Consider the following 14,979-nt stretch of genomic DNA (forward strand, 5'->3'; position numbering starts at 1 on the left):
AACTGATGCCAGTGTACTCTGAGAGAGAGAGAGAGAGAGAGAGAGAGAGAGAGAGAGAGAGAGAGAGAGTGAGTCACACATACTCGGATAGATCCCACTCTCAGAAATGCTGGATGCCACAATGTGAGATCCACTGTATTCTGAATCATATCTCGTACACGTGGTATCTCACAGATGGAGTCCCAGTTAGATGTGTGTTTTGTAACCAGTGAGCAGGCAGGAAAAGAGATAATAATAATAAGAAAAGTGGTCATACTCCAGTGTGCTCAAGCAGAAAGCTGCTTCTCCTGTAACAAAATGAGATCTGTCAGAGGTAAGTATTATTGCATTCTTCTGCCTGATCAGCACAGTTTGTCTGTAGTGATTTCTATCTGCTGTGAGAGTGCTTCAGTAAGCAGTTCTGCTGCGCCAGTCACATGCTTTGGGCTGGGGCTCACAGCCAGCTGTCCCCATCATCAGTTCAGACAATGCAGAAGATGTGGCGACGTGAGACTTTGGGGCAGATGCGAGTAGCAGTGGGCGGGCTAAGAAAAGCGTGACTAATCCAATTCAATTCAATTTTATTTATACAGCGCCAAATCACAATAACAGTTGGCTCAAGACACTTTATATTGTTAGGTCAAACATTGAAACAACTCACTATGAACAAGCACTTTGAGGGGTCCCGAAAAGCTCTATATAAATGCAATCCATTATTAGTATTATTACTTTGGCAACAGTGGGAAGGAAAAACTCCCTTTTAACAGGAAGAACACATAGGGAGCGAAAGGGGTGAGTGAAGAAGAAACACTCAGAGCATCATGGGAAGCCACCAGCAGACTAAGATTTATTGTAGTGTAACTAAGTGAGGATTCAGGGTCACCCGATCCAGCCCTCATTATAAGATTTATCAAAAAGGAAAGTTTTAAGTCTAATATTAAAAGCAGAGCAGATGCCTGCAACAGCAAAGATCTAAAATCAATAGGGGACATTTGACTGAATCAAGGCATTGCCAAGAAACTTCAGATAATAAAGGAGAAACTAGGCTGCAATAATTTTTAATTAGAGGATTTGTGACTTTATAGAAATGCGGTTTTTCACATCCACAGGGTTGACATTTGCAGAATAAGGCCGGTCAAATGCTATTACCTGATGCCACCCTGTACCATACATTCTAACGGACTGAATACCTGAAAGCTATCTGAAAATGTCACCTTGGGGTTTAAAAAATTACAGGGGACGTTTTTCACTATTTTCCCTAAACAACAAGGCGATTAAGAAAGAAATAAAAAAGTCAGTTGTCCCAATTACAGGACTATTTTTTCTCTACCTCATGACCATCAATATGAGAGGAGCAACAGAAGTTACGTCAAGAACCACGGGAAATCCAAGTTGATCTTAAACTACGTCTGAAAACTGTACAAATGTAGCTGTCATCTCTGCTTTCCCTCCACGATGAGCATCAGTGACTGCAGAGCGCAGAAACCCCCGGAAATGCCCCTGCAAAGGCCTTTAAGGGACTCAGATACGCAGCGACACCGCGGTGCTGCTCCGAGGCTCGAACGGCCACATGCCCCCAGCTCCCTCAGCACCACCCCTCCCTTCCTCACAAAAACACGCACAACCACGCCCCCAGAGGCACGCGCACAAGCGCAGGCTCAGACACACCACCTCCTCCATCACTGGCAAACGCACATACACACAGAAGCATCGCGGGGTGAAGCGCACAACATGTGAAATGGGCATGAAGGACAGGTGTCGGGCTCCGGCAGGCGCACAGCAGGTGCAGCGGGGCTAACGCCGTACCCACACGGAGAGCAAGGCTGCCGCTTCGCCATGTCCACCGCATGCCATGTACTCACTGGCGAGACGGTAAGAAGGCCCGTCGTTTACTCTCGAAACATTTACCGCAACAAACTTGTTCGAACTCCCCCTCTTTAGCCTTCTCCGTGGGCTCCGTCCTGATTTGAACCCCGTGGCTGCTTCAGTATTTATGTTTTATTTCTTTTTAATGATGTCATTCCGGACTCAAAGGCGTTAGGTCAGCCACAAAGGATGGAGGGCCGTCCGTGCCGCACCAAAATAAAAAGATTTGCCCGAGTGTATCAGAGCAAATGTTTGGTAAGGCTTCGAGGCTCAATGCGTCTTGCTTTGGGTTTGGGCGCGGGAGGTTTCAGGAAAATCTGCAGCACGATTGTGATAGAAAAGGAAAGAATGCAGTCTTTAAAGTTGCTTTTTGTTACTCTTTAATATGGCAAACAAATGGATTTGATCTCAGATTAATTCTGGACTGCATACAGAACATTTAGCTTTATATAAGAAACGTAAAGCCTAATACCATACAGTACAGCCTTTGGCTCTATGAATAGGCTGTTATGTAAAATTACTGTTACATCCTTTAAAATCAAGTAGCACAGGTCGATCTGCTCACACGCATGTTTGCATCGATTATCAGTTGATGTTTTTTTCTCCTCAGGCTGAGATTTTGCTCTCAGTGTGCAACTGCAGGAGCATTTAATGGATTCTTTGCTGTGTGCCGTAGCCATGGAGACAGTATGTGGCATGTGGTTTTTCTACTTGTGCTAAAGTGGAGTCTCTCTATTAAGGAGAAAGCTTAGACCGTGAAGACAGAGGAAGGAATTTGTGGATTCACTGAGTCAAGATGTCCTGTCCCATCCTGAAATTCCAAAACACAAATCTTCCCTCTTTCCTCCTGGATCAGTGCGATTTGGAAGCAATATTCTGGTTAACAGATGTGTCAGCGAGAGGCCTAAAGTTACTGTCAACCTTCAAAATTATATACAGCAATATTTTTCTTTTTAATTTTCTTTTGCGTCTCCTGTGCAGTTGAATGCTCTAGCATTACTTTGGGGATCAGTTTTGTAAGGCTGTTTTACCAATATCGGGAAACGACATAATTTGATGAGCACTGTTCATCCATATCCATTAAAGGATTAAAGCTGTGTCCTTGTTTGAGTCAAATTTGGGCATTGGAATGCTCACTAAATGTTAATAATAATGATAATAACATTGCTATAATAATAAAACTAGAGCTCAACAAGGCCTTAGTTTTTGCAAGCCCCTCCTTAAAAGTATTTATTTAGATTTTTAAGGATAGAAAGATTGGAAGCTAGGTTCAACATTCTGTCCTATTTAGTGGCACTAAATAGGAAAAAATAATTTCTAGATTTATCATTAATAGGACATTGGTAATTTATTTGTAATAAATTAAAACAAGAGCTAGTCTGACAATCGCAGTTGTGTTACACTGACATTCAGCATTCAAGACAGTGGTCCCAGTCATGCCGGAAGAGATTGCGTGGTACTATCTAACCTGCTATGTAAAGAAGAACAAAGCTTTTCTCAACATTACAAAACATGTTTTACTGTTATAGTAGTCACACTAGGTGCAGTAGTTTTTACTACAAATGGCTTCATATGGTCAAACATAATGAAATATTTAACTAAACCCCTAAATGTCTGTGATTGATTGTTGTTGTCTGTTAATCACTGGATTTTCCTGTCTGTAAATGTGAGAAACCCTATTTTAATTAGTATATATAACTATAGCTATTCCTGCATATTAAAAGTAGAAAAATATTCATATTTGTGCTTTACAATGTGACAATGAACGTAACAAACCATGAAAATCAGTGAATAACGGTGTATGCGTTCGCGTGTGTGTGTCGGGGTTTGTTGTGAACAGACGTGATATTTAGGTGTGTTGTGGAGACATGACAGAGATGGCTGGTCAGGCCTCTCTCGTCATGATGAACAGATGGTAACTCAGGGTTGGCTTGTGGGTGAGTGCCAACAAGAAAGCCCGTGTGTGTGTGTGACACATAAAAACCCATTGTTGGAACATTTTGTCCATAATATTCTCCAGAGGCCTTAAAAAAACCCCAAATAAACAAAAACAACAAAATGTTTTGGTTGTTCTTTAATCAGAGATTCGCCAAAGTTGTCTGTTATTTATTGGAAAATATTCAGAGCAGCTTTGTTTACATAGTTATGCTAACGTAATACTTGCTATAGAAAGGCGACATAAGCATGTACATTGCTGTATTTCATTTATATTTCAGTAATCTTAGTAATCAGTGAGCTTTAAGTTGTGGCTGTTGGCCTGAAATTTTCTAATTGGGTTAGTCTTTTAAGCTTATGTTACATTTATATCTACTCACCCTTACACATATTGGAAGTAGTTCCTTATAGGGCTGTGCGATATGACCAAAATCTCATATCCCAATATAAGACATCTATCGTCCGATAACGATATAAATCACAAAAATTAAAAATTTTCTGTAAACTCTGTGAATCTCGGGCAGCTCGACTTGCGTGAAGTGTTGCGGGGGAAAGCCTGTTCTAACGTTTGAGTCTAAGGTTTATTTTTTAGCACCTGACGGCTCTTATTTTTTTCTTCTCATCCGTAAACACTCTGCATACTCTTTCACGTGGTTCAGTTTATTTTGAAAAGTCTCAACAGGATCTTGAGCTTTATTGTGAAAGGTTTATGTGGAAAATAAACAAGCGGACACGCGATGGTGTTACCGTCGTTGTCGTAAAACAGGCGCTTGTCCGTCCGTAGTGTAGTTATATTAAAAATAAGAGAAAGAGAGAACTTTAAGAAATTAATATAGCCACTACAGTGACCATCAAAACCGTGAAAAAATATTGCCGTAAACAGTTTATTTTGCGACACCACGAAACAAACGATAGCATAAAATGAAACGATAGACGTTTTTATATCGTCATCCGATATATATGGTTATATCGAACAGCCCTAATTCCTTAGATTTACTTGGAAAATATATAAACATTTTAAGTATTTAAAATATCTAAAATGCAGTATAGTAAGAAACTCAGTTTGCTAATTTAGCATTTTGTCCTTTACAATTAACATTTCAAAGGACATTTAATCTGGATTATCTTAATTTGCACAAATAAAACACATAAACAGACTTACCTTTTAAAATTATTGTTTACTTCAACTCGTTTGAAAATGAAAAAAAAAACATGAAGGAGAAAGGGAGGGAATTCCTAGATTTATTTAAAAATGTATGTGAAGATTTCGTCAAGTAAAAATAAAACAGATTTTAAAGGAATTCTTCATTCTGGGAAAGGATTGTTTATTTCTCAGCTTAACAGACTGTCAAATAGACCAGACCACCACAGGGTTTATATTATAGATGTTATAGCTTCATTCATCTGTCAAACTGTAATTCAACATTAGTGCTGATAACACTCTCTCAGCATCTGCAGTCTGATGAGGGGCTGTGAGGGCAACAGCAGCCGCCAGACTGAGCTGGAGGTAGAGTTCTTAGCCAGCAGAGGATATAAGTCTTCTCCAGAGTTTCTGACTGAAGACGATTTGCACGCATGGAGCCACCCATATATTTAAACTAAGAAAATCCCTTTAAGGCTTAAACAAACCTCGAGGTCTGTTTGGTGTGATTAAATTGCTTGTATTATGAATGCAACCCACTCATTCAGCAGGACCTTTTCGTTTAGTACCATGCTAGGAACCGCATCTGTCAGCTGTAGCTTGCATCTAAAGTTCATCTTTTTAATATTCATACAATGCCCTAAAAGAATGATATACAGTTAGATATACAGTAGTTCTTTTACCATGACTTGGACAACAACACCAAAACATTTTCTATGTATAGGAAACAAATAATATATTCTATAAAATGAAAAATACAACTACTAAGCTATTACAAATTACTGAAAATGATGATTATAATTCCAGTAGATGAACACATTTTAGATTTCGTAGCCTTTTAAAATGTCTGTGTAGGTTCAGTCCAGGTCATGGTAATCTAAGGCAGTGTTTTCCAACTACTGTGCTTTGGCACATAGGTATGCCGTGAGAAATGATTAGGTGGAAGATGGTGGAACATTACCTGGTTCCACCTGATTAGTACTCTAAGCGATCGGCGTAACGTGCAGAACAATTACATTCTCTTCCAATAGAGGGCAGTACAACTACCCTCTCTAATAATAGTCATGCTGTGAGATGACACAGCGCGTAATATTAATAGATAAATATTTGGAAAGAAAAAGTAGTCTATCTGACCTGCGTCCTGGAGAAAATTCCAACCCAGATGAAAGCCCTTGCATGAGTAGTGCTGGGGACAAACCAAGCCAATTCCTCTATACCTGGTGCGCAGGGAAAAATGATCAATCTGCTTTTTGTGACCTTGTTGTTTGGTGTAGTGCCGCGTGATTTCTCTAATGTGAAAAATGTGCCGTGGCTCCAAAAGGTTGGGAAACACTGATCTAAGGACCTTGGAATGGACTTCTTTAAGTTTCTTAAAGATGTTTCACCTCTCCTCCAAGAAGCTTCTTCAGTTCTAAGATCAAATGGGCGTTAAGGCGGGAAGGGATCTCAAAACTGGATTGTATGTGCCAGACAGTTGCTGTCTGCCACGACTCCCACGAGGGCTTAAATACCCGGGACTCTCCACCATTTAGTCTTAGAACTGAATAAGCTTCTCGGATGAGAGGTGAAAAGTTTTTGAGAAACTTAAAGGAGTCCAGTTACCTTTCTTTCCAAGCTCCTTAGGTTACCCTTCTAAATGTATAGTCATGTAAAAAATCAGTTTACATATAAAAGTGACTTGTAAACCTCTCCTCTGAACCGTTGACTGAGTTGAGTGGTCTGTTTTTAAACTGAACTAATTCCTAATTATTTCATGGAGGCCCAGAGATTGCAGGCTCTGACAGAAATTCACATATTTACAGCAATTTGGATTTTTTTTGTTTCTTGGACCAGTTTGCCGTTTTCTTGGCGAGATTGGAGCTACTGGCAGATTTTAAATGTTATGGCATTCAGCATCACTACTCCCAAGCCTTCAGAGCTAACGTCTACACATATGCAGTTACCACAGTTACACATCGGTATCTGAAGTTTTTTTTAATTTAAAACTTGAGATATTCAGCTGATTGCACTATTCATAAACGTGATGTTTTTTCCTCGTTTTTCTAAAAATACAAGCTCAATGAGGTTGGGACAAATAATAACAATTCTGAATTTTGGCTTTTTATAGTGATGGGGAGGAGGATGATTAGGGGTTATGGTTCACTCAAAAAAATGATTCTTTACATTCATAAACATGAAGGAATTTGAGTAAGATGCAACTGAAAGAAATCAAAGAAGATGAAATAGTTTATGAAAGAATTCCATTTATGGAAAAATATTACCAAAGTTGAAATTGTGGCTTTTCCATTTTTAGAAAAGATATAACATCTGTAAGTTACAACAAGATTTCTATATAAAATATAAAATACTACACCAAGTAAAGGTTTATATAGCTAATATTAGAGACCTGAAATGTAACTATTAAAGGGTTCATTCTTATATGCATCGCCAACAACTAAACTATGATTACAGAGTTTGTGAAGTTTATATATATATATGTATAATTAAAATTACAAAAAAGAATAATCTCATCTTTCACATTGATCTGTGATATTTGGATAAATCAAGGTTTTGAAAAGCAAACTATATGCATTATAAACATATATATAATATATATAATATAATATATATATATAAGTTGAAACCCTTTGTGAGGTGTACTTGGGTTTATTCTGTGCCCAGTGTCATTTCTCACATCATCTGTAAAATCTGCCCTGAACTCATGCTCCTCAGCAGTTCTAATTTTGGCAGCATTATTAACATCAAGAGTCACGAGTTCATATCTACCCTTGATATGAGTAACGCAGAATTTTAGGAAGGTCAGCCCATTTCCAGTTAGTGGGCAGGATAACAAGGGGAAAGTGAGAATGCGCAATGTCTATTTTGGAAATAACAAAATGAGTGGGATGAAGGCAAATTAAAGTCTGAGGCAGATCTGAGTAGGTAGAAAAGTGACATCTTTGTAGTGCTCTCTAAACTGTTTGTTGTATTGACTATGCTTTAGTGTGTAAGAGGAACGACATAGATGGTTATATTTTAGTAAATTTATCCGTGGTCATCAGTGGATGTGGAAGCTGGATCGTAGTCTGGGAACCTAAAAATCGCGTGATGCTAATTATTCATGCTCTGGACTCTGGACTCTAAGACTAACAGTATCATTGTTGCAGGTAATCAGAGCCTGCTCTGCTTCTGTTATATATTGCCCCTGGGACTGGTGAAATGTATTTGCATAGTGCATATTCTGAGGGATAATTCTGCTCTCAGAGACACTTGTTCAGTCTTAAAAAATAGGGCTTGTCCCTCAAAACTGCCTTCTTAATTAGCTGCAGCAGAAGGCAGCATGCTGCAAGCCTTTAATGGTAAAGTGGAGCCACTGTGGGGCAAGAAGGCATCACGTGCAGTAGGCCACAAGTGGGAGTGTAAGGCAGTTCACCTTCATTAGCCCTCAGTGAGATATTGGCATTTGATAACTACATTAACAGTATTAAATAAGAGCTTTGTAAACTACACTGCTGTTAGCTATGGGGTTGCTCCTGACTCCTGAAGCTCAGCATGTTGACCTTTACTTTTCCAACATGGTTTACACAGAAAGAGAGTGAAAATGTGCAAGTTGAGAATAAACAAACTTTCCGTTGTTAGAAGCTAGTGCATTACTTGCCAACTTCTCAGCTAGTTGAAAACCTACTATATCAAGCTAGCAGTTTGATGGTATGCCCTAGAATTATGATTATTCATTATTTTTGCATAGGTGGGAGCCTTTATTTACTTTTAGTCATATAGGCTCATTCTTTAGTCAAACACGTAGAGTACATAACATTTTAATGTCACCATAAAAGAAATAATAACGATTTAAAACATACAACTCCACAATTAAAGCATTAAATAACCTAAATAATCTTCTCTTGTGACAAAGTTTGGAAGAATGGATCCAGATTTTGTGGACTGATTCTTCCTAACTTTGTGGCACCAATACAATATACTATACACTGTTTCTAGAACAGTACTGTAATATGTTGAAGACACTTAAAAAGTCTCAATTCATGAGTGGTCTGTTCTCATCATTCTTGGCGTTGACACTGTCGGCACATTTGGTATAGCAGCAATGCTAACCGAAGTCAACCTTTGTTTTTCTAAATAGAGCCTGACTGAGGGATTTTTAAGACCAATTCTGATATTTGAGGATTTAAAAATCTGAAAGGAAATGTTTTTGTCCTTTCAGACCCACAAAACATCAACAGATTTCACTAGCATTTTTATGTGTAGTTATTTATAAGGTCTTACTAAGATAATATGACATTGCAGTTTAAAAATGACCTCGTTTTAATGTCACAGCAAGGCATGGATTAGTTGTTTACACTCTGCCCGACTCTGCTTGGATCAGCTGATTGTTGTTTTTGTGGTGTTCCAAACATGTTGCCATCAGGTAAGTTGCAGAGTGTCCTCTTGGAAGCAAATTATGCAATATTAAAAGTCACAACATCTCTTCTTTAGTTATTACATTTTCATTTATTTCCCATTATATGAGATCAGATGAGAAAAGGAAGCGGGTAGTGGGCAACTTTTGAGGTGGGCTGTAGGCTGTCCATCCAATCAGAAGTTAGAAACAGTTGTATTTTGTCATTGGCTAAAAAAGTTTGTTTTTTCTTTTTATAATAAACTTTTGATTGGTTTGGCAAAGCACACTTTTGGATGGGTTGAGACCAGCAACCGCCAACATGGGTGCGTAAGCCTTCCTATGGCAGAGAAAACAATAACGCTGATTATGCTCCATCTCTTTTCTTTCCCCAGGCTGTGTTGATCTTGAATCACACTGAATGGAGATCATTGAAGTTTCTTTAAGATGACTCGGACACATCCCCCTGATATACTGGCATCAACTCTGTATCAGGACATAAATCTAAATCCCATCACTGACCCCTCCATTTCTCTACACTCCAACCAGCAATGTGACTTGAAAATGATTGATAAATCAGAAATCATCAACAAAAGACACTGCCGTAGTTTTGACTTCATTGAGTCACTGGATGACCCACAGACCCTCTCTTCCTCGATGGAGTATCCTTACAAAAGGCCCGAGCATCAGACATTAAATAAAGATCTTGGGTGGAATGGATTGGATCAACCGGGACATCTGCGCTTTTCATCTCCAGATCTGTTTAACACCAGGCAGTTTCAGCAGCACAGCACCCAAGACAAAACCAGCAATCTTACGTGGTCAGATTCAAAAAAGAGATCCAGGTCTAAAAGTGCTCCCAGGATTAAGGCTACTCTCACTCCTGTACCCATTTCAGTGTCTCCCCCAGGGACCAGGAAGGGGAGGGATGCACCTCAGGCTGCATCAGATACCTTGAGGACTTCTGAAACAGTGCGAGATTCCTACTCATCAAACAGGCCTTTTTTGAATGAGGTGCATCCTATCAAACTGCAGCCTCATGCCCCCCTCTATGTATCAGACTGTTTTGAGGAGGACAAGTCAGATAAACCTGCTGTAACCCCTCATGTTAGGTGCCGTGTGGACATCAAGCCAGATGCTGCTGTACTGCAGCACACATCAAGGCAGGTTCCCAGTGTGCGTCCTGACCACCTTTGGCAGAGATACTCTCAGGCCAGTAGCAGCAGAGGTTTGTATGTGCCTCGACAGATGGTCTCCTCACCAACGCCTACTCCAAGTGAGTGCTATAGTGGAGATTTTAGACAGGGGTACCATTACACTACCAGTATGTCTCCTATCTCTTACCAGCATCTAGACATGCACAGAATGCCATCACCAACAGCACCATATCTGACTCAAGAACAAAGAGCTTACTCAAATCCTAACATACCAACCAAGTTTTTCTATACCGAGGATGCAGTCCGTTATCCAGTGCATCCCTACTCTAGAGCTTACTTTCAGGATGATCGGTCCAGTCTAACCAGTCATGGTAGTACAGTGACCAGTCAGTACGATCCAAGGACTCGATGGGTTCACACCCTTCCTGTCAGGTCGTATTACGCAGACAACTTTCCCAGAGAGCCTGCACATTCTGTATACGGCAGGCCTTACTCCACAAGTGAGGCAAGTTCATACTTTTCTCAAACTCCACTGTCTAGATCTTACTATGGTGAGGACAACCGCTTCAATCCGTATCATATGAATAACTCAAGGTTTGTTTACTCCAAACCATTTAACTCTCCTATGGAGCACTACTTTTCATCAAGGCCATACCATACAGAGGGTCGTCGACGCCCTCGAATGTCTCAGGCCTTTTCAGATGACTGGTATCGCTCAAGCATATCTGGTTACTCTAATCAGTCCTCTCAGCACACGCCACCAAGAGTAAGACAAGACTCCAGCATACCCCCGTGGTTTCCCAATAGCTGTACAGAGACAAGTCGCCTTGGAGCAGAAATCAAAAACCATTCAAAGTCTTGGGACAATATTCTCTATCCACGTCATGACAGAGACCAGTCAGTGCCACGTGGACGAAGTTATGAAAATTTGTTTTACCAAGCAAGGAACGGCACATCCTCTGATGTTACATCTCAACCTGTCATTCTTAACCTATCAAGTTCACCGAGACGCTACGCTGCCCTGTCACTGTCTGAAAACTCTCTAGAGAGGGGTTCAAGCAATTCGTGGAAGAATAGCAAGAGTGGACATTGGTTTGTAACTCCAGAGATCACCATAACTGACAATGACCTATGTGCAGGCAACAGCCGGCGACGTGATGTCCACTCTGTTAGCTGGGATACACTGGATGATGAAAAAGCACCATCTCCCAGAGAAGCTCATCCGAAGCAGCCATCTAATGCAACAGACATTACCAAAGATAGGAAACATAACAACTTCTCCCTGCAGCAGAGCCTAGAGCAGCTGGATGAACTCTTAGCTGATTTGGTCGTTGACTACAAACCACCAACTAGCAGAAAGTCCAGTGAAGACCTTTTAGACCAGCTAAAACAGCTAATCACTGAAGATGATGAGAAAGACAGGGGTTTGCCCGGGCACGAGAACTTAGGATGTCTGAACACCCAGCTCCCCTCCTCCAAATCCAGCCCCGACACCATCAAAGACCCCGATAGTGGGTGTGATGCTTTACAAAGAAGTGCAGAAGAGTGCTCTCCAGACCACAGCACTGATGAAGATGACACTATGGTGTGTGCTAATAAGAAATGCAGCCGGATTGAGAATATGTTCAACGCCTGCCTGTATTTCAAGTCTTGTCACAGTTGCTACACCTTCTACTGCTCACGAAATTGTCGCCGGGACGACTGGGAGATCCACAAAGAGACGTGCCTGTATGGTCGTGTCAGTAGTGTGTGTCGACACACTCTTAAGTTTTGCAGAGAGAATACAGAGATCCACAAAGCCTTCTCACGAGTTGCTAAAGCTGGCTATCTCTCCAGAGGCAGAGGCGTCCTCTTTCTGGGTTTTGCTAATCCAGAGACAGCTGACAACTTCCTGCAAGTTGGGCTTGAGAGCCTCCTCATGTCTCCCACATACTTATCTCTCAGAGAGCTGGATGGCTTCAAGGACAACCTAGGAGAGTACTGCAAGGAACTGCAGCAAGCAGGTCATGAGTATGACCCCAATGAATGTTTCCTTTTGAATGTATCCATCGCTGTTGGTGAACTAGTGCCTAACAGACCTTCGCCAAGGGTCCAAACACCAACAGTTCGAAAATATGCAAAGGTGTCCTTAGCCTCCTCAAGCCCTGACAAAAAGGTACTCAAGAAGGATAGCGAAATGGAAACGCTCATCCTCACTCCCCCTCCGGGCACACCAGACATTGACAAGGAGGGGGAGGAGGGAAGAAAAGCTCGAGAGGTCTGCTTTGTCAATATCCAGCGCGAGCTCAGGACCAGAGGAGTTTTCCTTCGCCATGAGTACCCCAAAATCTATAATCAGCTGTGTGAGTTTGTGGAAAGCAACAAAAGGTTTACTCCTACTACTATATACCCAATAGATAAGAGAACAGGGAAACAGTTTATGTGCATGATCATGGCAGCATCCGAGCCAAGAACATTAGACTGGGTGGGCACCCCCCATCTCTTGGATGATATCATATAGCATAGCACTAATTAGTAACGATAATGATGTCAGCTAAATGTATATACTGGAAATAAATTGTGTGATTTAGCAAACTAAATATTGATTTGGAAATAGATGTATATACAGTATGTGACCAGCCGCTCTCTCTCTCTCGCTCTCTCTCTCTATCATCTATCTATCTCTCACTTCTGTCTGTTGCCACAGATACACAAAACTCACACGCATAAACACACACACTTGTGACATGTTGTTTTTGGCTTGTTTTGATCCCGTTGCCCACAGAACAGTTAAACAGTTAATAGCCTGCATGTAGACTAGGCAAGCTCTCCAGTTATCCAGGTGTTTAAGATGTGAACATGTATGATTGTGCAGTCTCTGCAGACAATTTATGAAGCACACAGTATTTATTAAGTGCACATTTCATTGCCTACACATAATAGTGTGCAAAGCCAGGTTTCATATTGTAACAGTCATCCACTATTAATTTCTCCAACAAATGCTAAATCATATATTTATATCTTGTTACAGTGGTTGTAAGATTACAACTGTTGTTTATTAGTATTTAAGTATTATTTCCTTGATATGCTGTAGATGTGTGGTTTTTTTAAAAAATTATATTAGTCATTGTTTCATAGATAAAGGAGTACAATCAGACCGCCGGTTGTTTTCCCACTCCATTCACGATTTAGTTGGAACTTATTTCATCTTGTGAAAAGACTTGATGTCATTCTTGTATAAATTGCTTTGTTTGAAAGTGGCCTTCAGTCGAAAACAAAAAAAAAGCATTTGACACAAAGCAATGTATAGGGTTAGCTATTTCTAAAGGGTTTAGAGCTATAGAATTAGGTTGTTTAAACTACCAGTGTAAATGAATAATTATTTTGCTCAAAGCATGTTATTTATATTTAAGGTATTTTAATATTGATATTGCTTATGATTAAATTTATTATGTTAACAAGATACCATTTGATGCATAGAAATGTAAGAGGTATATATATTGAATATTAGATCATTTGAACATCATGAACTTGAGACCTTATTGTAACTAATACCACAGTATGTTCCTAATTAAATCATATGCAATAAAAGAGCAACCTTAACATCTATATTGTAAAATCCTATTTTATTATAAACACTTAATAATTCCTTTGAGCCAAGAGCTGCAAAGACTATTTGCACTTACACAAATTACGAGATAAGAATGTTCCTAACAGCTCTGCAGCACTGACCCCAGATGATAAGCCTGCTTCCAATGCCATTGTTGACTAATCTAAGGTTGCCCTTTTACTTGATTATATCTTTGTGCAAGACCTTCCTCAAGTTTCTATTTTGTGATGTTTATAACACACGTATATATAAATATATATATGAATCTATAATAAATGGAAGTAAATGAGTGACCTCATGGCTTTGAATTTTTCTTCATGGGCTACTTTATATAAAGGCACAAGATTAAATAAATACAGTTCTCGTCATGTTGTCTCCTTTTTATATTATTAGAGCTCCACCTTGTGGAGCAATGCATGTATTGGTCGAAATACAAAGTTGGTATTGGCAACTTATAAAAAGTAAAATATATCACATTTGACCTCTGACCTCTTTCAAGGTCAAGTAAGGTCAAACTTTCATAAAATGACTTTAAATTTAAAAGGTGATGCTCTCACCTTTGTCACGTGACATCTAAGTCAGCTTTGGTGCTGATAAACTAATACTTAATACACATACATGACATACAGTACAAAAGGCAGTGTAGGAAACTCATCACTCTTTTGTCCAGTGGTGGCTCACACATGGAATATGAGCAAGTATGAAATTGAATACCATTTAAAGGCCTCGGGTATCATTAATTACAATGGTTAAGCACATGTCAACCAGATAAACTTTAAGTATGGGTAAAAATTCTATATGCATACATTCATTCACATCATTAGGTACAATAGTGACCTATTAATTACTAGGTTGTACCCCCTTTTGCCTTAATAAGTCATGGCATAGACTGAACGAGGTGCTGGAAACATTCCCCAGAGATTTTGTTTTGTTTTATTAA

General features: G+C 39.8%; 1 protein-coding gene across 1 annotated transcript; it reads left to right on the plus strand.

The window, feature by feature from the left end:
- The first annotated feature begins 1,629 nt into the window (after positions 1-1,629).
- Positions 1,630-14,369, plus strand: unm_hu7912 (un-named hu7912). The gene is made up of 2 exons (XM_005729523.1): positions 1,630-1,851; positions 9,689-14,369. Exon 2 carries the CDS (start codon positions 9,741-9,743, stop codon positions 12,948-12,950), a length of 3,210 nt encoding a protein of 1,069 aa, XP_005729580.1. The 5' UTR covers positions 1,630-1,851; positions 9,689-9,740; the 3' UTR covers positions 12,951-14,369.
- Positions 14,370-14,979: the final 610 nt, after the last annotated feature.

Source organism: Pundamilia nyererei, unplaced genomic scaffold, assembly GCF_000239375.1.
Source record: "Pundamilia nyererei isolate P.nyererei 1_Seehausen unplaced genomic scaffold, PunNye1.0 scaffold00033, whole genome shotgun sequence".
Lineage (NCBI taxonomy): Eukaryota > Metazoa > Chordata > Actinopteri > Cichliformes > Cichlidae > Pundamilia > Pundamilia nyererei.